Source organism: Narcine bancroftii, chromosome 4 (genome assembly GCF_036971445.1).
Source record: "Narcine bancroftii isolate sNarBan1 chromosome 4, sNarBan1.hap1, whole genome shotgun sequence".
NCBI classification, from domain to species: Eukaryota; Metazoa; Chordata; class Chondrichthyes; order Torpediniformes; family Narcinidae; genus Narcine; species Narcine bancroftii.
In genome coordinates this window covers 49732543-49758843 of record NC_091472.1, presented here as the reverse complement: position 1 = coordinate 49758843, position 26301 = coordinate 49732543, and the positions used below count along the sequence as shown (strand labels likewise).

The window sequence follows — 26301 nt, the reverse complement described above, 5'->3', positions numbered from 1 at the left end:
AAAGGCCTTACTAAAGTCCATGTAGACAACATCCACAGCCATTCCTTCATAATCTTTCCTGGTATCTTTCTCAAAAACTCTATAGAATTGGTTAAATCTACCATGCACAAATCCATATTGACTATCCCTAATCAGACAATGGCTATCCAAATAATTGAATATCTGATCTCTTAGAACACCTTCCAATAATTTACCTACTACTGACATCAAGCTCACAAGGGTTACTTTTGCAGTCTTTTATAAACAATGCAACAACGTGAGCTACCCTCCAATCCTCTGGCATCACACCCGTGCCTAAGGACATTTTAAATATTTCTGTCCAAGCCCCTGAAACTTCTACAATAGCTTCCCTCAAGGTCAGAGGGAATATCTTGTCAGGCCCTGGGGATTTATCCACCCTTATTCACTTTAAGACAACAAGCACTTGCTCCTCTTTAATTTGTATAGGTTCCATGACCTCACTGCCTATTTTCTTTACTTCCCATGACTCTATGCCTATATCCCAAGTGAATGCTGAGGAGGAAAAAAAAATTAAGATCACCCCCATCTCTTTTGGCTCCATACAAACCTGGTCGCTCTAATTTTCAAGGGGACCAATTTTGTCCTTTACTATCCTTTTGCTCTTAATATACCTGATTTTCCTTCACATTGTCTGCCAAAGCAACCTCACTTCTTTTAGTCCTTCTGACTTCTTTCTTGAGATTTTCTTGCATTTTTTACACTCTTCGACCACCTTATTTGCTCCATGTGCCTGTTATAAATCTCTCTCTTCTTCTGAACCAGATCCCCAATATCCCTTGAAAACCAAGGTTTCTTATAACATCTAACCTTGCCTTTGATCCTGACAGGAATATACAAACTGTGTACCTTCAAAATTTCACCCTTGATGGTTCTCCACTTACCTCGCACATCCTTGCCAGAAAACAACTTATCCCAATCCACATATTCTAGATCCTTTCAATGGTGCTGTAATAGCATTATACTAACCACTACACTAACCATTCTTTGATCACTGGTAACAAACTTACTAACATGCCTGTACAGGCACCAAATGCATTTTGGTTGAAGTTTTTTCCTGGTTGTCCTTCTGTAATTCACAGGAAGGTCTGCAGAAACTCCAGAAAATTACCAAAGTGCATTCCTCAGCGAAACCCTAAGCATTTACATTTGACAAATGGACATGCACACACCAACAGAAGCAGAGTTTCCTTTGATGTTCAGGAGAAAGAGAAAGTAGAGGGAGGTTATGTTGTTTTAATTCCTGTAAGTCAGGAGTATGATGGAGCACTTTGTACTTGTCTACATCAGAATGCTTCCAATGCACAAGAAGTTCAAAGACTTTCAGAACAAAGAATCCCGGTTCACTGGATTCACTCTCTCCACCATAAAAATAAAAGTAGAGCCTCTAACTGTATCCTAATTTCAATTCATCCTATTGGGAGCTAAAATGACCAATCTAAAACTGGGCACATAAATAATGTGTATGCTGCTTTTAATAGAGACAGCACCATGTCTTGCAGTGCATAGCCAGTGCTAATCTGGCAGATGATTGCTAGCATCTCTCAATAGAGCGGAGTCATGGCATTACCTAAACAAACCTGAACATTTAAACCAACCTACACTCTTGAAGGAATGGACCAGAATCTCTAGATCCGTCTGTATTGTCATTAACTGTGTACATTTCCCTTACATTTGACCTCTTAAAAGTGCAATCTCTCACATTTGTCTCAATTAAACTCTATCTACCTAGTTTAAAAAAATGGTACTGTACTTAGGTGGCAATACTGCTGACGATTGTTTATTTATGTATAAACAGTTGGAAATTGACAGTTGACGAAACAAGGGCAAGGTTGGAAGATGGAAGACCACATTTAGTACTGTCTGTCATTGTGACTACCTCCTACTCTCTCTTTTCTCTTTCTCTCTCTCTCTCTCTCTCTCTCTCTCTCTCTCTCTCTCTCTCATGCCTATTTTTTGGGTACTCTATTTAGGTTCAAAAAATGGCTACAAATGCTGTAACTGGACTCAAGAGAACTTCAGTTCAACTCTCATCCAAAATACAGCCGTTGCCCGAACTGAAGTATCAAGTTCATGTTCTGAGGTAGGACCTAAGTCCAAAATTTTCAAGCTCATAGACAGTATGCTACCCATGGAGCCACAACCAATCTAACACTAGAAAGTTACTCTGGAACCTCACTTCAATCGCCTGTTTCTATTTGAGCAGTTATGCAGCATGTAAACCATGTGCAAAGCATCTTGAAAATCTAGTATAATGAAAATTAATGGCTGGAGGTCTGAAGAGGTTTGAGGTTCAATGCCATTCAACTTATGAATAAGTCTGAAGGATGTAAAATTATGAGAGGCTAGAGCATTTGATCTGACTAGTTGCGCAGCTACTTTGTACAACATTTTCTCATTCTGTTGAAGCTGCCAGTGCTCACTTTAATAAATCCTTCACACAAAATCATCTTTTGTTGAGTGTTTTGTCTACTCACAGCACCAAAATTAACAAATACAAATGACAAAGGCATTCCTCCGGCTGGCATCAGCTCTTGGTAACAGAAAACCTTTACTTTGGATTCTGTTGTGGATATTTGACATTGAAGACAAATATTGGAAGTTTGTTTTGTATCTGATGAGAGTTGCCCTTGGCACTATCACCCTAAAGAGTTTTGAGACCACTGGAATATTCCCAGCCTACCTAGTCTCCACATATAAAAACAATATTGTTCAAGTCTTTCAATTCTAAAGTTTTTTTTTTAGCTTATTGAGTGGATAAAACCAGTACAGGATGGGTGAGAGTATTTTAAAATCTCATTATAAGATTCTCTGCACTGTAACATGGCCCATGACTAAAGCTTTATCCCGACAAATGAACATTATTCTTGATTCTGGATCACCTCTGCATGTCTAGCTTCAGGATTATCTGTGCGTTTCTCTCTCTCTCCCAGTGTTCTCTCTTTCTCCCACCGCTGTCTCTCCTGGTGCTCTCTCAGTCCCCCGTCTGTTCCCCCCCACCTCTCTCCCTTACCTTATATACCTGTGGTTTGTCTGCATGTATAACTGATAAATTGCAGATTGCAATGAGATAAACTGAAAATGGGTAATTTAAAGCAGCATTGTTCCTATAAATAAAATGGCAAATTGAGCTAATTAAATCAACTTTATTTGCTTCACAATTGATGCCATTTCATTTCCACTGAACAGCGGGTTGCCTGCACTATGAATTCCTTGCTGCTACCTAATTTTCACATGAACAATAAGTCGGTCAGGCCTAAAGCAGCTTGTCAAGTTGCATTAAGGAGTGTGTACCAATATTTTGAACACACCCTTCCCCACTTACCTCATGGCAAGTGTTTTTTTTTAATTTGCCGCCTTCTTTATTCCCTCTTGTTTAAACACCTGGTTTTTCCCCTTTGCTTTATGTCAAAGAGAGCTTTTTCATCTTCCACTGAACAACAAAGACAGTGACAACAGTGTGAGCAAGTTCAGCGCAAATTCCCAAGAGAATGCCATGATGGCAGCACAGTTTTGGCACACACCTGGAGCAGCTGAAACATCAAAAGGAGTCGAACAAGCAGCCTTTCAAATTGATCAATCAAGTGACCTGGCAACCACTAGGATTCCACAATTATTTTGTAAATTGCAAGAAAGTAAAGAGCAAGGGCAGCAAAAATAATAGGAGTTTCTTTTAATGTTGAGAGTTTTGGCTTACACTTGTCAGTTGACAGTAACGCTTAGGTTGACATTCAGTGGACACATGCAGGAAATGAAAGGGTGTTTTTCTATTTCTTCTTGTTTTAAAAAAAGAGCATCAGAGTGTCTCCCCTTATTCCAGGCAGACTGAGAGGTGATGGGCAGTTTTAAAGTTGGGCCAATATGTGATGTTTGAGGAGAGTATGCAGCGAGGACTAGGAATAAAAGCTTGCTCCAAGTAAGCCCCAGGTGGTGCATAGGAGCAGCAAGGTCCAACTGAAGGCATAAACTAGCAGCAACTTCTCTGTTCTTTCTTTAACCCACTTTGCCCATGTTCCTTCTGAACATTGACATGAATAGATTGATCCATCCCTGCAGCTGAGCTCTCACTTCATATCACCAGATGGTGTTGTGGAATGGGTGGCAGGGAAGGGGAGGAGGGGTATAAAAATCTGTTGGCAATTTCATGGTTTCATAGGAACATAAGAACTAGGAGTATGAGCAGGGCATCAGGCCCATTGAGCCTGCTCTGCCATTCAATCAGATCTGGTGATTGACAGCTCCACTCACCCATTGCTCCTCATAACCTAATGGTTATTCTCTTACTCTGCAAAATTCTAACTGTGTCTTAAGTATATTTACTGAAACAGCCTCTACTGCTTCATTGGTTAGGGAATTCCACAAATTCACAACTCATTTTCTCCTCAATCACGATTGCAGATTCACCAAGCAGTTCGAAGCCTGTCTATAGCTATTGAGAATGAATGAAAAATAAGTAGCTCTAAAATGTCATTCCCAACTGCAGCAGTCATGAGTCAAACTTTCAGCAATCATTCCTCACAAAATCTTCACTTACTCTGGTCAAAGCCGAACCTGCCATCAGCTGTGCCTCATAGTTCTCATTTCAATTCATCCCTGTTGGAGGGCAGATGTAAAGGAAGGAGACAAGACAGCCAAAGACTCGATGGGTGGATCATGGGAAGAGTCAAAACATCATCATTTTAGAGCGATGGTACTCAAAACCTCAGAGACATTTTTATTGCTGATAAAAATCACAGATGTCACTTATTAAAATTACAAGCTTTCATATTTGCTGTTTTCTGATTTAATTTCAGCAAATTAAGTTGATTAAGGATGGTTCATTTGTTGAGAAACATATTGCGAGAATAATATTTAAATTTTAGAAGGATGTGGCACGTCAAAAAGATTATTCTGCAGGTCAATTGGGTCAAAGTACTAAATTCTGAAGGCAGTGTACAATGCATAGACACAAATAGTATATGTTTTTTACTCATGCATTTTTTGGTATTGCTGGCAAACAAGCATTTCATGCTTAATTGCCCTGGAGAAAATGGATAGATTGAATGGTTAATGGAGATCCCTGGAATGCTAATTGGATTTTCATTGAAGACCAAGGATTTAGGAGGGATGGTATCATTGTTATACAAATATTTCTTGCTACCTATCAACCCATGTCTGACTATAATCTTTCTGTATCGCCCATGGACTGCTTAATTTGCATAGGAGTTGTACTGCATCCCTCCGAATTTATTTTTCCTCATGTCCCCACAATGGTTGGTGGGGACATGGTGAACTGGAGGCTCTGTTTCAATGTTGTATAATTCCATAACAACCTACTCTGCTCTGAGTACACAGAACATTACAGTACAGGCCTTTCGGCCCATGATGTTGTGCCAACCTATATAAAGTTACTCAACAATCTGAACCTCCCCTATCTCACACCCATGACCTTTTATTTTTATTGCATCCATGTTCCTGTCCAAGTCCAAGTCTTTTAAATGTCCCTATTTACCAGTCTCCACCACCACCCCTTGCAATGCATTTCTGGCACTCACTGCGCTCTGTGTAAAAAAAACACTCGTGATTTCTCCTTAAAGCTTTCCTCCCATCACCTTATATAGATGTCCTCTGGTACTTGCTACTGTCGTCCTGGGAAAAGGGTGTCTATGTCTCTCATAATCTTATAGACCTCTATTAAGTCACCTCTCATCCTTCTTCACTCCAAAGAGAAACACCCCAGCTCAGTTCACCTTGCCTTATAAGACTCATTCTCCAATCCAGGCAATATCCTGGTAAATCTTCTTCATACCCTCTCAAGCTTCCACGTCCTTCCTGTAGGAGGTGACCAGAACTGAACACAATATTCCAAGTGTGATCTAACCAGAGTTTTATAGAGCTGCAATATTACCTCTTGATTTTTGACCTCAATCCCACTGAATCAATATCCTGGAACTTGAATGATTGACCTACAACTATCACAATCATCTTCCTTGTATATTAGTAATGTAGTCAGGCATAGAATTGATGGAAAAGCTGTGAAGTGAACTAATTTTTTCTATCATTGAATTTAAAGTTGGCCGATGCACAGGTCACAAGGGGAATCGATATGGCAAAACTTCTTCCTAGTTGATCAAGCCTATTACCAGGACAATCATTCACACTTAAGTCCAATAAGGGTAGTCTGTCCTATTATATATTTATACAGATGTCCTTTCTTCAAAAACTGCTTGTTAATCATGAATCAATTCTCCTTGTTTTGCACATTTCTAAATATTCGTTAAAGGAGTTAACTTCAGAACCACGAGCACTGAAATTACACGGAACTTGGACATGTTTAAAAAGAGAGAAGGTTACAAATCTTTCAAGCATTTGACTCTTACTAATGAAAAATGGCAACGGCAAAAAAAAATTCTTTTGTAGTTCCTTGGACATTGAGTAATGAAATGCTTTAATGATTTTTTTTATTACATACACTGGCTAACTCTAGCATCTGACCTCAAATGTTACCAAATGACTAAATAATTAGCTGCCAATAGCAGTAAATTCCAGAAACAACAATCCTAAGTGAATGATATCACAGTACGAAAGACATTGCCATGTATGAAATCACAGGTTTAGGAATAATGCCCATCAATGTACTCACAACAGTGGCTGTCAACACTTTGTTCACAGGGGCAGACATGTGTTCCATGTGGCAGCTTAAGACCATAATCAAAATAAATATTACTGGAGTATGTTTTACAGTGGCAAAAGTACCAAAACATTTCTCTCCTCTGCAAAGTGTGCAGAAAGTGCTTAAATTAAGCTCAAGGGAGGAATTCCTTCTGGTGTCCTCAGCTGAAATTCTGTTCTGGAATATCCATGCTATAAGTGGATTGGAGCACAGATGGGGCTTCTGAAGTTTTGGGAAGGCCCACTTGCCTTCATTTTGCTGTTACACTCACAAAGATTGGGAAAATGTAGCACCTTGGTAGTTATTGCTTGTACAAATGTGGAATTTTCTAGGAAATTACCAGTAGTTTGGGGGTCTAATTTTATAATTTTAGATACATTCTATGAAAAGTCCGTCTGCTTTTTCCTATGTGTGCCATCTAAAAACCAGTTAAAGTCAGTCAATTTCCAAAGATGCATTTCACAGATGGAAGTGCAAACTAAAAAATGAGACACAGAAATAACAACTTCTCCTCAATTGTCAGGAACACCAAGGTGGACAAAACTACTGGCCACCATCCTGTCAACTTTCTACAGGAGCTCTATCCAGAGCATCCTGATCAGCTGCATTACAGTGTGGTATGGTTGCTGTAGAGCATTGGATCAAAGGTCAATCCACAGGACCATAAGAATGGCAGGAAGTATCAGTGGAGTCTCCATTCCCCCCCCCCACCCCCATCAACAAGATTTACCAGGATTGTTGTTTTAAGTGGGCACGCAAAATCGTTGAGGGCCCCTACCATCCCAGACATAGCATCAAAGCCAGAACTACCAAGCTGAAAAACAACATCTTCCCACGGGCAGTGAGATGGATGAACAACTGAATGTACTGCTCATACAAACCCTCAAAACCTTACTATTATTAAATAAAATTTATCTATTTATTTATTTATTTATATATTATACATACTGTATATGTATCAATTGTCTGTATGCTTTGTATGTGTTTGGAAGATTTTGCAGTGAAGACTGGAGAACGCTGTTTTGTCAGGTTGCCCTTGAATAATTGGATGATAATAAAGAAATTTGAAGTGAGCTTGATTCACAGCATGTTTTTTATGGTTTCTTTATTGACACATACACAAATATACAAAACTCATTTACTTTTGTTTGCCCACAAAGGCACACAAAAAAGTGTCACTGTTCCAGAACACCTAACAAGTGAAAGAGAAGCAAAAGAGAGCATCTTCAGAGTGTCCATGGATCCCACCAACTCCTCTCATGTCATGGTCTCCTGCACTCCTATAACCTCTGAAACCACATGGCCTCCTGTCTGTTCTAGCAGTGAACCCATGCTCCAGGCATTCAAGTTGTTTCCCTTCTTCTATCCCAGGTTCTGAAACCACAATATGATCAAGAAGATGCCTGTGCTTGAGACCCTTCAGGAGCTCTGCTCATTACTGGTACCCTCACAAATCCCAGCCCCGACACCAGGTTCCCACAAGGCAGCCCCTGGCAGCATCAGCCTTGCATGAGTCATTTGGTGGCAGAGTCTGGTCCACTGCTGTGGTTTCCTAGCCCGGTGCTGTGGCATTCTCATTCTTGGCAAAGTAGGTGTGGGTGTGTCATCCCAAACTGGTGTTTTGCATCCCTTCGCTGCTCTCCCAGAGCCTGCAACCCTTGTGGTCTGAGCTGCCAAGCATGGGTGCTTTCATCTTGTGCATGGACCTCCAGGGGTTGTCCAATGTAAGAAAAATGCTGCCAGCCCTATTTCCCAATACTGTTTAAACCTGTACAGGGCTGTCAGGCATGATGGCTGGGCAGTAGGACAATGTAGAGGAGCACTGGAAGATGAGCTTCTGCTCTCTTAAGTCCACACCAATAGCACTGCTGTTTCCATGTCGGCAACAGTACCACCATCTTCAAATATGGTTTTTGGACTGTAGGCAAGTAACGGCACAATCAAGGAATTTTGCCACTACACAGTCAGTCTAAAAAGGAATATGCATGAATTTTGACTTAATTCCTGCACCGTGATTTATCCTGCAGGACCCCTACAACTTTTTGGAAGAAGCCTGCAGTGTAAATCATACCGGAAAAATTCATTGATGGACATCCACTTTCCTGTACGTCCAACCACTAGGACGGCTGCACTCAGGTACTTGCAGTCTACAAAGACACCCAGTATGAATGACCACACAGGCAGTAATTATGTTAATTTTTTCCACAAATTTCCTGACATTGCAGTCTAAAAACTTTAATTCATGATTCGCAGCAATGTCAGAAAACCAGGCATCAGCTATATTGATCTCAAGTGCCAGTAGACAATTACAAAAAATTGATTCAAAATGTTTACTAATAGTTTTAAAGGAACTATTCATAAGAATTACTACACACCTTAATAATAAGTTATGAGAAATGCATTTTTTTAATAAGCATACAAATTAGGTTAACTGTCAATGTTTAACAAGTTTGTAGTGATTTTAATTGTAACCTTAACTTCATATTCATGTGCATGTAATAATACTTCACCCCTTTGCTTCACATTTGAATAAAAGTTCATATTTGTTGTCAGAGTACATGCATTATATGATATTGTTACGAGCCCAGAGAACCCCAAAACCCAGCAGCAATAGATATTCACCAAGACAAATGGTTACTTAAACAAAATTTGCTTTTAATTATCTTTAAACATGAAAATAGAATCACACTTATCACTATTGACTTAACTAACCTAACTTAGCCCCCTTCTAACTCTAAGTGCATGGGTAGGTAATGTGTGTGTAAGTTCAGAAAGGTTCTTTGATTCACAGTCCAATCTCACTTCTCATTCCTCCAAGTTCACTGGTTGCAGGCAATTCTTATACTGTGCACAGAATTTAACATTTATAAAGTTCACTAGGCTTTGGTGCTTGAAAGGTAAAATGTTACCACTCAGGAAGGTTCTTGTCAGTTTTCAGAGAGAGATTTGTTGTTCGCTGGACACCCATAACTGATTTACTTCCATCGGCCACTTCAGTGTCTTGCCAAAGAAACTTGCCCACTCAGGGTTCTCCAGATGATAACCTCTTTCTGTCAGGTCACCACAGAGTTCCTTTTCGTTTCTCTTATTTCAAGTGAAACATTAGACAGCCAGTCCTCTTCTCTTGCATAAACCACAAGGGCTTTGACCAGGCTGAACTAAGCACTCACAATGCGTCTTCCAAATGGGGTTTTTTTCCACAAGCTTGTCAGCTTATCCTGTTCTAGTTCCAGCTGCTGCTGCTAACTGTAAAACTGCAGAACTGAATTCTCTCTCTCTCTCTTCTCTCTCTCTCTCTGCCTCTCTCTCAGAGAGAAAGCCTGTTTGACTCTCTCTGCTTGCAAAACCACATGACCCTCTTAGAACAGCAAGTTCCACTCCAGACAGTCTGTGGCTCCTACAAGTTCTTTCATCTGTTTCCTTTTTGTAAACAACAATCCATTAGTGAAGTCTCTTGGGCACTCTCCAATGCTTTTACAACATAATCTGTCACAATATACAATCCTGAAATTAATTTTCCTGTGGGCCAAGCAGAATTTCTATATAATTGGTAGAACAAAAAGAAACTGTACTCAAGAAAATATATGTATAAAAAGAGAGAATTATAAACAAGAAGGCAGTTCAAACTGAGCAATATAGAAAATAAATATTCAATAATAAATAATGTGCCAAGTGAGAGTCCTCAAATGAGTCTCTGTAAAGTTTTTTGTTGAGGAGTCTGATGGTGGATATGTGGCAATAGTTCCTGAACCTGGTGGGGTGGATCTTGTATACCTTCTTCTTGATGGCAGCAGTAAGAACAGAGCATGTCCTGGGATTGTTGATGATTTCTGCCACTCTTCAACGACAGGGCTCCCTGTAGATGCTCTCAATGGTTTTGCCTTTGATGTACTGGGCTGTGTCCACTACATTTTGCAGAGCTTTTGGCTCAGATATTGGTTCCCCCATACCAGGCCATGATGCAGCTGGTCAGCACACTTTCCACACATCCATAGAACATTGCCAAAGACACATTCTCCCACCATTTAATGACAAAATTCTAAAGCTACCAACTCAATAGCCTTGTTTCTGTTTTAAATGGATAACCCTTTGTTTTAAAACAATACTTTCAAGATCTAGGTTCTCCCACAAGAGGCAATATCAACTCCACTTTTATCCTGAAAGATCTCTATGTTTCAGTCTAGGCCCTTCTCACTCTGAACTCCAGCTGATAAATGCCTGTCCAACAACACACAGGAGACAACACATCCATTTTAGATATTAGTCTCATAAATCATCTCTGGACTGTTTCCAATGAAACAACAAGGAATCTATTGATGTATATTTAAGGTTGGGTCAGAATAGAGAGGCCTAGGGCAAAGGTTCATAATTGGATGAAAATGACAAATCTGGTAGACAGGATGGAGAAGAAGGCATATTGCACACTTTTCTTTGTTAGGAAGGGTATTGAGTACAAATGTTGGGACCTTATGATCCAGCTGTCAAGGCCTCGATGAGACTATTTGGAGAACTGTGTCCAATGCTGGTTGTTCAGGAAAAGTAAGTACAGTATATTAATAAGTTGGAAGGGGGCACAGAAGAGATTCATCATTTGTCACCAGGACTGGAGGTTTTGAGTTGTATGGAAAGGTTGAATAGGCTGGGTCTTTACATATGCATATATATTATTTGCCAGTGTGCGTGCTATGTCTGGTTGTGCGTCTGCATGTTTTTGCACTGAGGATCGGAGAACGCTGGTTCATCAGGTTGTACTCATACAATTATATGACAATAAACTTGACTTTATTCCCTGGAGCGTAGGGGGTCGGGGTGATCTTAGAGGTTTATCGAATCATGAGAGACATGAATAAAGTAAATATTCACAGTCTATTTCCCAGGATGAACAATAACATAACTAGAGGGCATAGGTTTATAGATAAGAGGAGAGAGATTTAAGAAAGACCTAATCAGCGACATTTTTTTTCATACAGTGTGTATTCTGGAAAAGAGCTGCCAAGAGAACCTATAGTAGTGGGCACTATCACAACATTCAATATGCATTTGGTAAGTTATATGGACCACCAGGGGTTAGAAAGTAATGGACCAAATACAGGCAAATAGGACAAACCCAGAATGACGGGTCACCATGGGCAATTTGGGACAATCTGGACTATTTAGCTCAATCCTTATAAAACTGAAGCATAACCTCTTTTGGTATTCAATTCCCAAGTAATGAACAATAACATTTCACTGTTTTTTTCCAAATTAATTGCAAATCATCAATGAAGCCACTCAAATTCCTCAGCGTGGCAGAATTCTACAGTCTCTTACTATTTAAAAAATTACTTTTTTTATGCCAAAATGGACAATTTCATATTTTCAGACATTAAATCCATCTGGCAGGTTTTTGTCCACTTACTCAATCTTTTTCTTTATCCCCCAACTATACATCACCAGCATATTTATTTACCATTTCTTTGGTGCCTTCATCTAAATCAGTCATATAAATTGTGAACAAAAAAAGTTGAGGCCCCAGTGCTGTTTGTGCCACACATTTCTGGCAACTTGCCTCACAGAAAAATGATCCATTTATGCCTGCACTTTGTTTCTTGTAAACCAACCAATATTCTAACCTTGTCTGTTCATTCACCACTGCACCATGAGCTTTTGTTCCCCACAATAACATTTGATATAACACTTTATTAAATGCTACCCGGAAAGACACATCAGTAATATATCTTTAGTTCCAAACGATGCTACGAGGCCTGCTGAGTTCCTTCAGCATTTCTGTGTTTTTATCCAGATCACAGGTTAATTCCAATAAATTGGCCAAAAATGGTTTGCCTTTCACCAAACCATGTTGATTTTGCTCAAATATCTTGAAAAAAGTGCCCAATTGTAACATCTTTAATAAGAATGTCTAACATTCTCCCAATTGTACTTCAACTTCACGTTTTAAAATGTTGATTGGACATAATGAGGCCAACAACCTATTGTCAGCTACTCTCAGCATATTTTTGGTTGTCCCATCTCAATTAAGCCATAGACATTTGCCATATACAACCTGCCATACTCATATCACTGAACCCCTGACCCCCACATTATTCCCAATATCCCTGCTCTGGTGTTTGATGACTTTATCCTTTCATTGCTTTCATTCTTATCTCCACAGGTTAATTGTGATAACAAATTAGATACTTTACATGAGGACAAGTGGATTTTGTTAGAGAAAATGAATAAACTGTTAACTCTTTGAGCTTGGAGATAAACAGGAAACTCAGCAGATGCTGGGATTGTAGTGTAATACTGAAAAGTGCTGGAGAAACACAGTAAGCCACACAGCGTTCATAGGAAGCAAAGATATATAAGCAACACTTTGGGCCTGAGCCTTTCGTTAAGGTATGAGAAAAAAAGTGCAGGTGCTTGAATAAAAAGGTGGGGAAGGAAAGAAAAGGGGGCACAAGGAAGAGCACCAGCCAACAGGCAGGAGGTCATAGGTGATACGGGGGTGGGCAGAAGAGAAAAAAAACCTGAGAACTGAAAGGTGGAGGAGTAGCTCTCTGAATGGAGAGGGAAAAGGGTGGGGAACTGAAGAAAAGGAAACAGATGGTTTGGGAAACAGAGAGAAGAGAAGAGAGGAATAAAACATGAAAGTCTGCAGACACTGTGATTGAAGTAAAAACAATGCTGGTGAAACTCAGCAGGTCAAACTGTACTTTATATAATGAAAGGTAAATAATGAACATTTTGGGCTTGAGCTCTTCATCAAGGTATGGACAAAATGTAGGCTGGAGCTGAACTAAATGGTGGGATTGGGTAGTTGGGGTAGGGGCAGGGGCAGCTGACAGGCACAGGAAAAGGGCATACTGAAAACTAGGGAAGTCTATGTTAATATCATCTGGTTGGAGAGTGCCCAGATGGAATATTAGGTATTGTTCCTCCAATTTGCGGATGGCCTGTTTGGCAGTGCATGAGGCCATGGACAGACATATCAATGTGAGAATGGGGTGTGTAATTGCAATGGCTAACCACTGGGAGGTCCATATATATGTTGTCATTGGCTTAATGGGAACTGAATAAAGAAAGCATATCTTCCCAGTCCATGTTGGGGCCTGTGGATCCCAGAGCATGTCAGAAATCCCTTTATCTATAGATCCATTGAGGAAGATCAACAGAATCTTAGTTCACAGAGATTAAAAGCCAATTTCACACTGACAAAACCTATCGTTTTGGTTCTGCTATCAGAACCAGCTCAGAGAAATATTAGGTTTATCAGCTCAGCACACACTGAAGGAAGAGAATTGGTTAAGTCCTGATAAGATAGAAAGATCTGTGCTGTAAATTTGGCAGGATATTCTGAATTCCATTTCATGGCTTTGAAGGTTGTGGCTGAACTGTGGTGAGAAATAGCGATGATAGCTTTTCAGCTGAAATGCAATCTTTCATAGAGATGGAAAGATAAGGAATGTTGTAATGCAATTCAACAATTTTAGGATAACCTTTCAGTTTGTTATTTCTGTGTGTGGTTCTTTCTATTGAAGACTAAATGTTTGGGTCTTTGCTAAAGCACCAAACCTCAGTCTTAGCATAACATTCTTTTTTTCATTAGATTATATCTTAGCACCTAAAAAGCAAAATGCTGGGCATCTAAAACAATAGAAACTTATGGAAATAATACTTTCATACAAAGAGTGGTACGTATATGAAATGAGTTGCCAGAAAAAGTGGGAGAGGCAACTACAATTATATTTAAAAGGTATTTGACAGGTACCTTTTAAATATAATTGACAGAAAATATGGATTAGAAAGGGTTAAAAGGATATGAGCCAATACTAGCAGATGGGACAAACTCAGATTAGCTTGGAAAAGTTGACTGGAAAGCCCATTTTCATGCTGTATAACTCCATAGCCCCTTTTACACTTGCAAGTGATCCCAGCAATTAACTGCCAATCGGCCTTTAAAATGTCTAGTGCAGTAGTTCTCAATCTTTTTCTTTCCACTCACATACCACTTTAAGTATTCCATATGCCATAGGTGCTCTGTAATTAGTAAGGGGTGGCTTAAGGTATTATGTGTGTAGATAGAAAAAGTTTGAAAACCACTGTTTTAATCATACCTGATTGACTCATTATGTGCACGGTTTCATAACTCCAAAGGAAATGGGCCAATGACAATGTTTCTCAAGCAAAATATTTCAGTCACAATTGGGTCTGGAGCAGTGATTCTCAACCTTCTCTTCCACTCACATACCACCTTAAGCTATCCCTTACTAATCACAGAGAACCGATAGCATAGGGAATATTTAAAGTAACATATGAGTGGAAAGAAAAAGGTTGAGAACCACTGGGCTAGTGTGAAAGCAAAGTCAGCTCAACACTGGCATCAGATGACATCATCTCACGTTGGGGATTCATGGCCTTGATCCCTAACACAATCCCCTGGCGTCTGCAGATGTCAGCATTGCAATCAGCATTTATGAAACAGGAAATTGTACTGTGGGATTGAAATGATTCAAGTTTTTGTGTGAGAGAGAGAGAGAGAGAGAGAGAGAGAGAGAGAGAAAATAAATAGCAATAGTGGACAATTTTTAAACAGCATGGGAAAGTTGGTAGCTATAGCACACAATTTATAAAATCAATGGGGAAAAAGCAATGGTGGACCTGACTTCCCAGAGTGCTGTGCAGCAGAGAAACACGTCTATAAATGCCCTTTCTCTGCCGCCTGGAAATCTGGGAGGGCAAGTCCGCCATTGCTTTTTCCCATGGTATTTATAAATTGTATGAAATAGTGCTACCAACTTTCCCATGCTATATAAGTTGTGTGCTAAAGTGCTACCAACTTTCCCACCCTGTTTAAAAATTGCTTGCAATTGCTATTTATTGCTAGCACTTTCCCACAATCCCTTATAAAGGCTTATATAGGTTGGCACAACAACAACAACAGGGACTGAAGGCATCATACTGTGCTGTACATAAAGCTTAATTATGTTATAATTAGGCATAATTCATTTTGTTCCAATATAAGATCATAATACATTGATCAGGATTTAGGATGGGTCCACCGTCGCTCGACATGTTGTGACGTCATCATTAGAAGGTAGAACAGTCCTAAACCTGGAGATGGCTCCTTGCAAGTATGAAATTGTTTAGTGTCCCAGTTAGGAGTGGTCAAGTGTGAAAAGCCAAACCCCCATTCCTATCCCAGGACACTGAATGGCTAATTTAGTGAGATGCAAGTGTGAAAGGGGCTCATGACTATAGTTATAATTTTGAAATAAATCAAAAAGGAAGATCTGTTGTCAAGAATAGTATTCTCTTCTGTCATGGCCCACACAAACTTTTTTGACTCAACCCAAAATTTATCATCATATTTATTACTGTGTGTGATTAGGGTTTTCCCCCAATGCAGGTAAATACTCCTCTAACTTGTCAATCATACAGATTGAGAGACAAAAAAGTTTTTATTTAAAAAATTGGTTCTTAAAACTAAATTAATGTAATAATTTTTCATATTCATTAGTGTTTCATATTACATTCCAATCCTGCCACATTTTCATTATGGATTTCAAATGTACATTATGATGAAAACAGTCTGCTCTTTACTGAAGAACTGATTCTTGTTTTTCCTAAGCATATTATGAGAATTATTTTGATGTGTTTTTAATTTTTGCATCGAACTTTGAAGATGTTGGTGTGGCTATTTTAAAGTTTCAAAGCTTTTCTTAATAGCAGTTCTAGCTGGAAGTGATTCAAAGCTGCAACAGTTAAACACACATTTCTAGTGACCAATTATATTGGCTCCAACAATATATTTTCCTGCTGACTTTCATTTTATTTAATGAGTTAAATCTTTTCAACTTTATTACTTGTTCAAAACAAAACATGTTCAGCTTCTAAGATTTCTTTTCATGTTGTGTAATTGCTCATTAGTTGGCTACAAATTACTGAGACTTGGAAATTAAAACAAAATCATCAGAAAATTTGAAAAGGATTTTTTAGATTAGTTTTTTTTATATAGGTCAGGAACATCAATAGAACTACCCAGCTGGAAGAGAATCTTTATTTAATCCTGGAAAGAACAGGTAAATTAAAGCCAAATTAAACATAATGGTGATCTGGTCAGCCAGAAGATGCCTCTGCGTACATGCTGTCGCATCAACATAACAAACAGGAGCAGGAGTAGGCCATCTGGCCCTTGAATCTGCTCTGCCATTCAATAAGATCACGACTGATCTAGTCATGGACTCTGCTTCAATTACTCACCTACTCTCCATAACTCTTATGCCCCATTACTCAAAAATCTCTCTCTTAAATACATTCATTGAGGCAGCCTCTACTGCTTCATTGGACAGTGAATTCCACAGAATCACTACTCTCTGGGAGAACATAAAAGCATAAGAAATAGGAGCAGGAGGAGGCCATCCAGCCCATCAAGTCTGCTCCACCATTCAATAAGATCATGGTTATCTAATGATAGGCCCATCTCTACCTATCTGCCTTTTCCTCATGTCCTTTAATTTCCCTAATATGTAAAAACCTATCTAACCTTGTCTTGAATGGGCAATAAATTCCACCTTCTGGGAAAAGCAGTTCCTCCCTATCTCTATCTTCAGTCTACTTCCCTGAATCTTCAGCCTATGTTCCCTACTTCTTGTCTCACCTGCCAGTGTAAATGTCTTCCCTGTTTCTATCTTATTTCTATAAGATATATAAGATCCTTTTGTATGTTTATATTATCTCTATAAGAGTCCCCCGTCATCATTCTAAATTCCAATGACTATAATTGCGGGCTGCTCAATATCTCCTTATAACTACTTAATCTCTGGAGTCAATGCAGTGAACCTCCTCTGTGCCATCTCCAAAACTAATATATCCTTGTTCAAGAAAGGGGACCAGAACTATATGCAGTTCTCCAAGTGTGGCATCACCAATACTCTGTGCAGATGCAGTAGTATCTCCTTGCTCTTAAATTCAATCCCTCTAACAATGAAGGCTAACATTCCATTTGCTTCCTTGATTACTTGCTGCACCTGAAAATCTTTTGTACTTCCAGATCTCTCTGCATAAAAGCGAGCTGCAATGTTTCAGCTTTTAAATAAATGGTCCGATCTATTATTCTTCTTTCCAAAGTAGATGAGCTCACATTTACCGACATTATACTCCACCTTCCAGATCCTTGTCGACTCACTTATTGAAGGTATATAGATCAGGACCAGAATTTCCTTGCTTTACATAAGTGGACCATTTGACTAAATCAATTAGAGTACAACACCAATTATTCAAAATGATTGGGACCGGGCCTATTTTGGATAAATAGTTTTTTTGTAGAACTGGTCAATTTTTAAAAACAGCCCAGTGGCAACATTCTTTGGCTTGGCTTGGCTTCACGGATGAAGATTAATGGAGGGGTAATGTCCACGTCAGCTGCAGGCTCGTTTGTGGCTGACAAGTCTGATACGGGACAGGCAGTCACGGTTGCAGCGGTTGCAAGGGAAAATTGGTTGGTTGGGGTTGGGTGTTGGGTTTTTCCTCCTTTGTCTTTTGTCAGTGAGGTGGGCTCTGCGGTCTTCTTCAAAGGAGGTTGCTGCCCGCCGAATTGTGAGGCACCAAGATGCACGGTTGGAGGCGATATCAGCTCACTGGCGGTGGTCAATGTGGCAGGCACCAAGGGATTTCTTTAGGCAGTCCTTGTACCTCTTCTTTGGTGCACCTCTGTCTCGGTGGCCAGTGGAGAGCTCGCTATATAACACGATCTTGGGAAGGCGATGGGCCTCCATTCTGGATGTAAGGATCGACAACAAGATAGACAATAGACTCACCAAGGCAAATAGCACCTTTGGAAGACTACACAAAAGAATCTGGAAAAACAACCAACATTAAAACCTCACAAAGATAAGCGTATACAGAGCCGTTGTCATACCCACACTCCTGTTCGGCTCCGAATCATGGGTCCTCTACCGGCATCACCTACGGCTCCTAGAACGCTTCCACCAGCGTTGTCTCCGCTCCATCCTCAACATTCATTGGAGCAACTTCATCACCAACATCGAAGTACTCATGTGACTAATATGATGATAGATGTGAAGTTAGTTGATATTTGGTGAAGGTTTATCTCTAAAGAGAATTTTTTTTTCATCTTTTTTTTCATGCTACAATTTTTTTTAAGAATTGATTATTGTTTAAGAATTTTTGATAGATAATATTACTAACTTTACTAATTTTTTATATTAAGTTTGAGTTAAATATATGTTTCATCTTAACTCCGTTTGTTAAATATATGCATTTAAGTTTGATTTAAATATGTTTTTTAAGTCTGATATCTTAGTATTAATTACTTTTCTTTTTGTTAGTATTTTAATCGGTTATGTTTTTGTTTTTTTTTGTAAGTGGGTTTTTTTCTTACATATATTATTAACTTTATTAATTCTTCACTCTTTATTTTGGGGGAAGGGGGGGTTGGACTAATTTGAGTTGGGTTATTAATGTGTAATAATTATTGGGGAGGGTATAGTTTATTTAGATTACTGATACTGTATTGTAATTTTATTATTTTATTCTTAATTTTCTTTTAATGTTATCCTATATGTTATTCATGTTATAAAATCTTAAATAAAGTTTTAAAAAAAAGTACTCGAGATGGCAGAGGCCAACAGCATCGAATCCACTCTGCTGAAGATCCAACTGCGCTGGGTAGGTCATGTGGCAAGATAAAATCACTGGTAACAGTGTTTAAACATCAACAAACAACAAGGGAAAGCTTTTTAAGCATTAAAATAATGTTTCATTCTCACCAAAAAAAATGCTGGCCACTGCCAATCACTGAAACTTTCCCACCAAGTCCCCACTCGTGTCGGGAGCCCAAGGGTCCCGCTCCTACCCGGGAGCTTGAGGTCCCTGCTGCAGCCAGGAGCACCTGCCCCGTAGTCCCGCACCGGCCGCTCCTTCCCCGATGTCCCGTGCCTGCTGCCCCTGCCCTGAAGTCCTTTGCCGGCAGCCCCTGCCCCGAAGTCCCGCGCCTGCTGCCCCAGCCCCGACACCCTGTGCCGGCAGCCCCAGCCCTGACGTTCTGTGCCGGCAGCCCCTGCCCTGAAGTCCCACACCTGCCACCCCAGCCCCAACGTCCAGCGCCAACAACCACAGCCCTGACATCCCACGCCGGCAGCCTCACTCTCTGACATATATGCATCTGTTCCGCAACTCGGCTATAACGCGGTATGAAATCTTCGACCCCCAACTACCATGGTCTAACGAGGTTTTACTGTATATATAAAAAAGTTTTTAGTTTTTTTAATATTATTTACTAGCCTACATTCATATATCGTCTTTTCCTTCCAAATGACTTTCCTTAGTTGCCTTCTGTATGCTTTTCAAAGCTTCCCCAGTCCTCTATCCTCTCATTAATTTTTGGAACCTTGTATGCCCTTTCTTTTGCTTTTATTTTGGTTTTGACCTCTCTTGTCAGCCACAGTTATATCATTTTTCCATTCAAATATTTCTTTATTTTGGAATATACCTATCCAGCACTTTCTTTATTTCTCGCAGAAATGCTAGCAATTGCTGTTCTGCTGTCCTCTCTGCTAGTGTGACTTTCCAACAAATTTTTGCCAGTTCCTCTCTCACATCTCTGTAGTCCTTTATTCCACAGGTATGACAACACCTCTGATTTTAGTTTCTAAGAGCAAATTCTATCATGTTATGATTTCTGCCTGCTGAGGGCTCCCTTAATTTCAGCTCCCTTATGAACTTTGGTTCATTACACAATATCCGATCCAGAATTGCCATTTCTCAGTTTGGTTTAGCTGTTCTAAGAAGCCAAGCTGAAGGCAATCGATAAATTCCTCCTCTTTGGATCCAGCATCAACCTTGTTTAAGCAATCTGCATATTGAAATCCCCCATGACTATTGTAACAGTCCCCTTTTTGTATGCATTCTCTATCTCCCTCTATGGTTTGCATGCCACACCCTGGCTACAGTTTAGAGGCCTGCATATAATTCCTATCAGGTCTTTTACTCTTACATTTCCTTCATTCTACTTACAGGGATTTTATATCTTCGGATCCATTATCTTCTCTCTCCAACTATTGAATTCCATTTTTAACTGGCAGAACTCTACCCTCTCTGCCAACCTTCCTGTCCTTCTGATATACTGTACCCTCATATATTTAGTTCCCAGCTGTGTTCATCTTTCAGCCATGACTATACACCATATCATATGCCAAATTCCAGCTGCGCAACTAGATCATCAACTTTATTTCTTATACCATGGACATTTAAATACAAGACCTCCAGGGCTGTATTCATCATCCTTTTCAATTTTGTTTCCTAAATACGCTAAGTTTAATAATTTTTTTAAATTAGTATTTTATTTATATGTTCAAATGAACATGAAAACATGAAATTCATCAATTACATAAAGCAAACATAATCTTATCATTTGATGTTGATTTTGAGTAAAAAAAAAGAAAAAAAGAAAAAAAAAAGAAGGCCTAACCCTCCTCCCTCCCATCCACCCAGGGGGTAAAACACAGAGAAATAGTCAATCGAATTGAAAAAGAGAAGAAAAATGAAAAGAAAAGAAAAAGAAAAAGGTTTCATTGGATTCATCAATCTCCTACCAAAGGGACAAATATCCTGACACCAGGAATCCCAGGTAGTTCCCAGATGTAGGGGGCTGAGGGTGGGGGGGGGGGGGGGGCATTATTAAGAATCTATAGCTATGTGTTGAAGATTTGGACTCAAAATTATTTTAAAACTGTATTTTTTATTAAGTTTGTATGTAATTTTCTCCAGGAAAAATTTTGCTTTCCAACGAGTCATACCTAGATGGGAATCAGATTTCCAGGTAACTGCCATACATTTCCAAGACACTACCAATGTGATCTTCACAAATTCTAATTGGTGTTTCGACAGGCTCATTTGAGGTCTTACATCTGCTATATTTCCCAATATAAACAATTCCGGTATCTGTATAAATCAAAACTTAGTGATTTGGTCCAGAAGATTTCCCAAATTTTCCCAGAAAAGTTTCCCCTTGAAACATGACCAGATTGAATGCAAAAAGGTTCCTGTTTCTTTGCTGCATCTAAAATATTGATCTGATATTTCTGATTTTAATTTGTGTAAATTTTGCAGCATAAGTTATAATTGGTGCAAACATTATATTGCACCTATCTATACCTTATATTAATAGTATTTGTTATGCTGTCCTGAAATAAGTCAGACCAGCTTTTTTCATCAATCAGTATACCCAAATCTGTCTCCCATCTTTATCTAGATTTATGTAATCCTGTTCCCCAGTTGAAGTCGGAAATACGCTTTTTAAATAAATTTCTTTATAACCCCTTTCGAACCAGAGTCTCTACTTTTCTTCACTGGGGTAAGGTCATCATTGGGATCAATTTTTCCCTTAAAAATTTCTCAATTGAAAATAGCAGAAGATAGTATAATTAGTGGCATCCTATTTGGTTTTTAATTGATAAATTGACATTAATTTCCCCTGCCCATAATAATCCTTTATAAACCTGATCCCTTTTCGGGACCAGGTGCCCAGGATTTTATTGTCCATTGTTAAAGAAATAAACCTATTTGGAGCTAGAGGCATTTTAGGAGATAGTTCCTCTTTAGTCCCGCTTTGATAATATATTTTATTCCAAATATTAATTATATATTTTAATAAAGGAGTTTCTTTTACACCCAAAATTAATTTTGAATTCTATTTATATATAAAATCTTCTGCTATCCTCTCTCCAACCTTATACAACTCTATTTTTGCCCAAGAAGGCTTGTCTTCTCTGTCAAAGAGGGAGGTGACAAATTTCATTTGGACCACCCAGTAATATTTCTTGAAGTCTGGAAGCTTCAACCTCCCATCTCATAATCCCACAATAATTTATCAATAAAGACCCTGAGTGGCTTGCCTTTCCCCAAAGGAATTTCCTGATGCTTTTGTAAAAACTTCCTAGGTAATGGAATCGGAATTGTCTGGAAGAGATATTGGGTTTTTGGCAACACATTCATTTTTATACAATTGACCTTCCCAACAAGAATTATTAAGAATTATGCGGATCAAACAGATCTTGTGCAAAAGAGGCAATCTGCAGGTAATATCAGCAGATTGCTCAGCATAATTCATCTGGCACAAACAAGAGATGATTTGAGTGTTGCCATGGCCTTTGATGCCGAAAAAATCCTTCGACAGACTGGAATTGGATTTTCTATTTAAGGTGCTGGAAAAATTTGGGTTAGGGCAAACATTTCTCAATTGGATTATATTCTGAGCCTAAAGCCAAAGTGATTACTGACAGGGAAATTTCATCAGCACTCCCATTATCCAGATCCAGTAGAAAGGGTTATCCATTATCTGCAGCTCTCTTTATCCTCACTATAGATCCATTAGTGGAATCTATCCGATGAGATTCAGATATAAAAGGTTTCAGGGTCAATCAGGAAGAACATAAGATTAATTTATTTGCCGACAAAGTACTAATATATCTGACAGAGCCAGAAACCTCATTACAAAAACTGCACTTTAAACTGGAGGATTATGGGATAATTTTGAATTATATGTAGTCAATTGGAATAAAGATGAAATTATGCCATTTACGGGAGGGAATTATAATCAAATTTAGAGAAATTCACAATTTAAGTGGCTGCTAAATGGTATAAAATATTTAGGGATAAAGGTAGATAATAACTTGCATAATTTATACAAGTTGAACTATCTTCCCTTGCTTAAGAGAATTGAGAAAGACCTTGGTAAATGGATGACTCCCCCAAGTTAAATCTTTAATCTTACACTTGCATTTTTTTCCCTATCGATTGCCTCTTCTTCCTCACTTATTACACAGTGTATACATTTGTGTGTATTCTGCCCTATACAGTGTCCTCTCATTCTGGTACCCATCCCCTGCCAAACTAGTTTAAACTCTTCCCAACAGCTCTAGCAAACCTTCACACAAGGATATTAGTCTCCATCCTATTCAGGGTTAGCTCATCCTTTTTGTACAGATCATACCCTTCCCAGAAGAGACATCAATGATCCATGAATCTGAACCCTTGCTCCTTGCACCAACTCTTCAGCCACATATTCATCTGCCATAATTTCCTATTCCTGCCCTCACTGGCATGTGGCACTGATAGAGATTCCTATCCTTAAGGTCCTCCTTTTTAGCTTCCTTCTTAATTTCCTATATTCACTCTTCAGAACCTCATCCCTTTTCCTGTCTATGTGGATCAAAATATTTGATTGTTCATCCTCCTGCTTGAGAATACTGTGGTCTCAATCTGTCCCTGACTTGGTTCTTTGGAGGCAACATATTATCTGGGAGTCTCAATCTTGTTTACATAACCTCCTCTCTATTCATATCTAACTATGGACTCCCCAATCACTGTAGCTCTCCTCTTTTCCCCCTTCCTTTCTGAGCTGAAAAATCAGACTTGTGCCAGAGATCTGACCACTAGGACTTGTCTTTGGTAGATTATTCCCCCCAATGGTATCCAAAACTGTACACTTATTGTTGAGGGGAATGGTTACAGGAGTGTTCTGTGCTGACTGCCTATTCCCCTTCCCTCTTGTAACAGTCACCCAGTTATGTGTCTCTTGCCTCTTTGGTGTGACTGTCTCCTTACATCTTCCCATGGCTTCCCGAATGATCCAGAGTTCATCTAGCTCTAGCTCTGGTTTCCTAACAAGAACTGTAAGAAGCTGCAGCTGTTAGTGTAGAACATTCTCAAAATTCATGCCCAGCATATACCAGTGTGCTTCCACAGCTTGGCTTTCTGAGGTACACAGCAATAATTTATACCTTACCTTTGATGGATCTCCAGTTCCATCACCTGTGAAATTATTTGGAGGAAATTCCAACCCATTTGGGTCTAAAATGTCATTGAGTTTTGAGTCACTAACATCCATATTGAAAGAGCTATGCCACATGAAGCAGGTAGATCCACAGTTCTCCCAATTTTAGGCCCATTTAAAAAAGGAATCAGTCACACATTTGGAGAGACATGGGCTCCAAAGTCTTGTAATTGTCATATTGTTAATGATGGTATTTAAGATGTCAAAATTAATCCTAATGAACTTCAGCCTTAACTTGATAATTTAAAGTACATCTTTACTGTATTGTCTGGCATAAAACCATCAGTCTCACTTACATTCTATCACTCAGTGTCCTCCAGAGAAATTCAAAAAGAAGAAATGTCTTAATGCTTTTGGAAGCAATGTCAAGAGCAGCCTATTTAGTGGACTATCTCATACCTGTTACAAAAGGATGAGCAGAGAGCATGCACATGATTTCAGCAATCATGCAAGAAAACATGCCAGAGTTGTGTGAGTGAAAGAAAACGTATGCCTTTGGCAGCTGGCCAGCTGGAAGTGCTTCCACAAATATTTAGCTTTTAAAAGTGTGAGGCAGGGCTAGTGATTTGCAGGCTGCATTGCAGATGTGGAACCACATTCTGGGTTGAGTATTTGATGTTTGAATATTGTAGGCATCCCCTTATTGGCCCCATTAATGTTCCCTGACTTGGCACTTTTCCACAGTGGTGTGAATTCTATTTTTCTCATTTGGTCCCATGACTGATGCAGTGAGGAGAAAGCAGAGACATGATCAGCCCTACTTTCCACGCGAGCTTCAAAATAACTCTAGTTGAACCATTTTCTTCTGCTTCAAATACTACCTTTATCTCAGGATTCTTTTTCAACAATTGAATGCCATGCAGTTCTTACTCTTTCTGGCCATGAAATATAACTTTTTTTTTCTTTCTCAACAGATGCTACACTCATAATAAGTGCATTGTAAATCCTTGAATTTATGCTAAAGACTGAATTATTAGTCACAGCAATCATGGTATAGATGTCAACAGCAGGAGCACAGGCCATTTGCAGCCCAGATTGTAGAAATGGCCTTAATTTATTGACCCAAATAATTTCAGATTTGATTAAAATGCATTGCTGATGTAATGTGAGATTAGGAGTGTTTTACTCATTTGTCATAAATCAAATTCTAGATTCTTGAATTGATTTCCAAAACAAATTTCTGTGGTGATTTTCTAGGAAACCTACAGTCATTTGTTTTAATGTACTATGTTCCATAAATCAGCATTCTGTCTTCATGTTGCACGTGAAATCTAGGATCAGAATGTCTGGGGAGGGAAAATATGATGATGAATGCATAATGTTAAACTCGCTGCTAAGCTGTTGAAAATGTCATGATTTAAATAGATTTAAAGCGATTCATACATATTGGTGGCAGACCCTTCAGCCCAACTCACTGTGCTGATCAAGTTGCCGACCATTGCTAATTACTTGCATTTAGCCTGTAATCTATTCATACACTTATCCAAATTTCTTTTCTACATTGGATTTATGCCTGCCTCTACCACGCCATTGGCAGCTCATTCCAAATGCCCGCTACTGTATGAAAAGCTTGAAAAATTTGTTCCTCAGACTTCTGGATGTTTGAAATAATTGACCTTTTGAAATTATGTTAATGGATCCAAAATGAGTGGTTTAATTTGCCACTTATACCATCAATAGGATTAAGATCTTCTTCCAGTTTATGGGTGTAGCACAGAGTGTCTAAAATAAGAAATGGTCCCATAGATTATCACTTGTCTCTAGATCTATCCAGAAGTTGTAAGGGAAGCTGCAT

General features: G+C 39.1%; 1 protein-coding gene and 1 long non-coding RNA gene across 11 annotated transcripts in view; one reads left to right on the top strand and one right to left on the bottom strand.

Moving 5' to 3' along the window:
* The window catches only part of LOC138760549 (uncharacterized), a 257782-nt gene that overhangs the window by 73686 nt on the left and 157795 nt on the right, over positions 1 to 26301 (bottom strand). The gene's annotated exons all lie outside the window — the stretch shown is intronic.
* LOC138760547 (uncharacterized) overlaps positions 1 to 26301 on the top strand; it is a 47023-nt gene that overhangs the window by 9198 nt on the left and 11524 nt on the right. For 6 of the 9 annotated variants that reach the window (XM_069931257.1, XM_069931255.1, XM_069931262.1 and 3 more), the window contains exon 2: positions 11641 to 11713. Coding sequence is in view for 4 of the 9 variants with exons in the window: in XM_069931262.1 (XP_069787363.1) it covers positions 11641 to 11713 (73 nt within the window). In the remaining 5 variants the exon portion in view is untranslated. Of the gene's footprint in view, positions 1 to 8697; positions 8807 to 11640; positions 11714 to 19263; positions 19340 to 21163; positions 21300 to 26301 lie in introns of those variants that run through there. The other 3 variants (XM_069931256.1, XM_069931264.1, XM_069931259.1) reach the window with 2 other exon arrangements.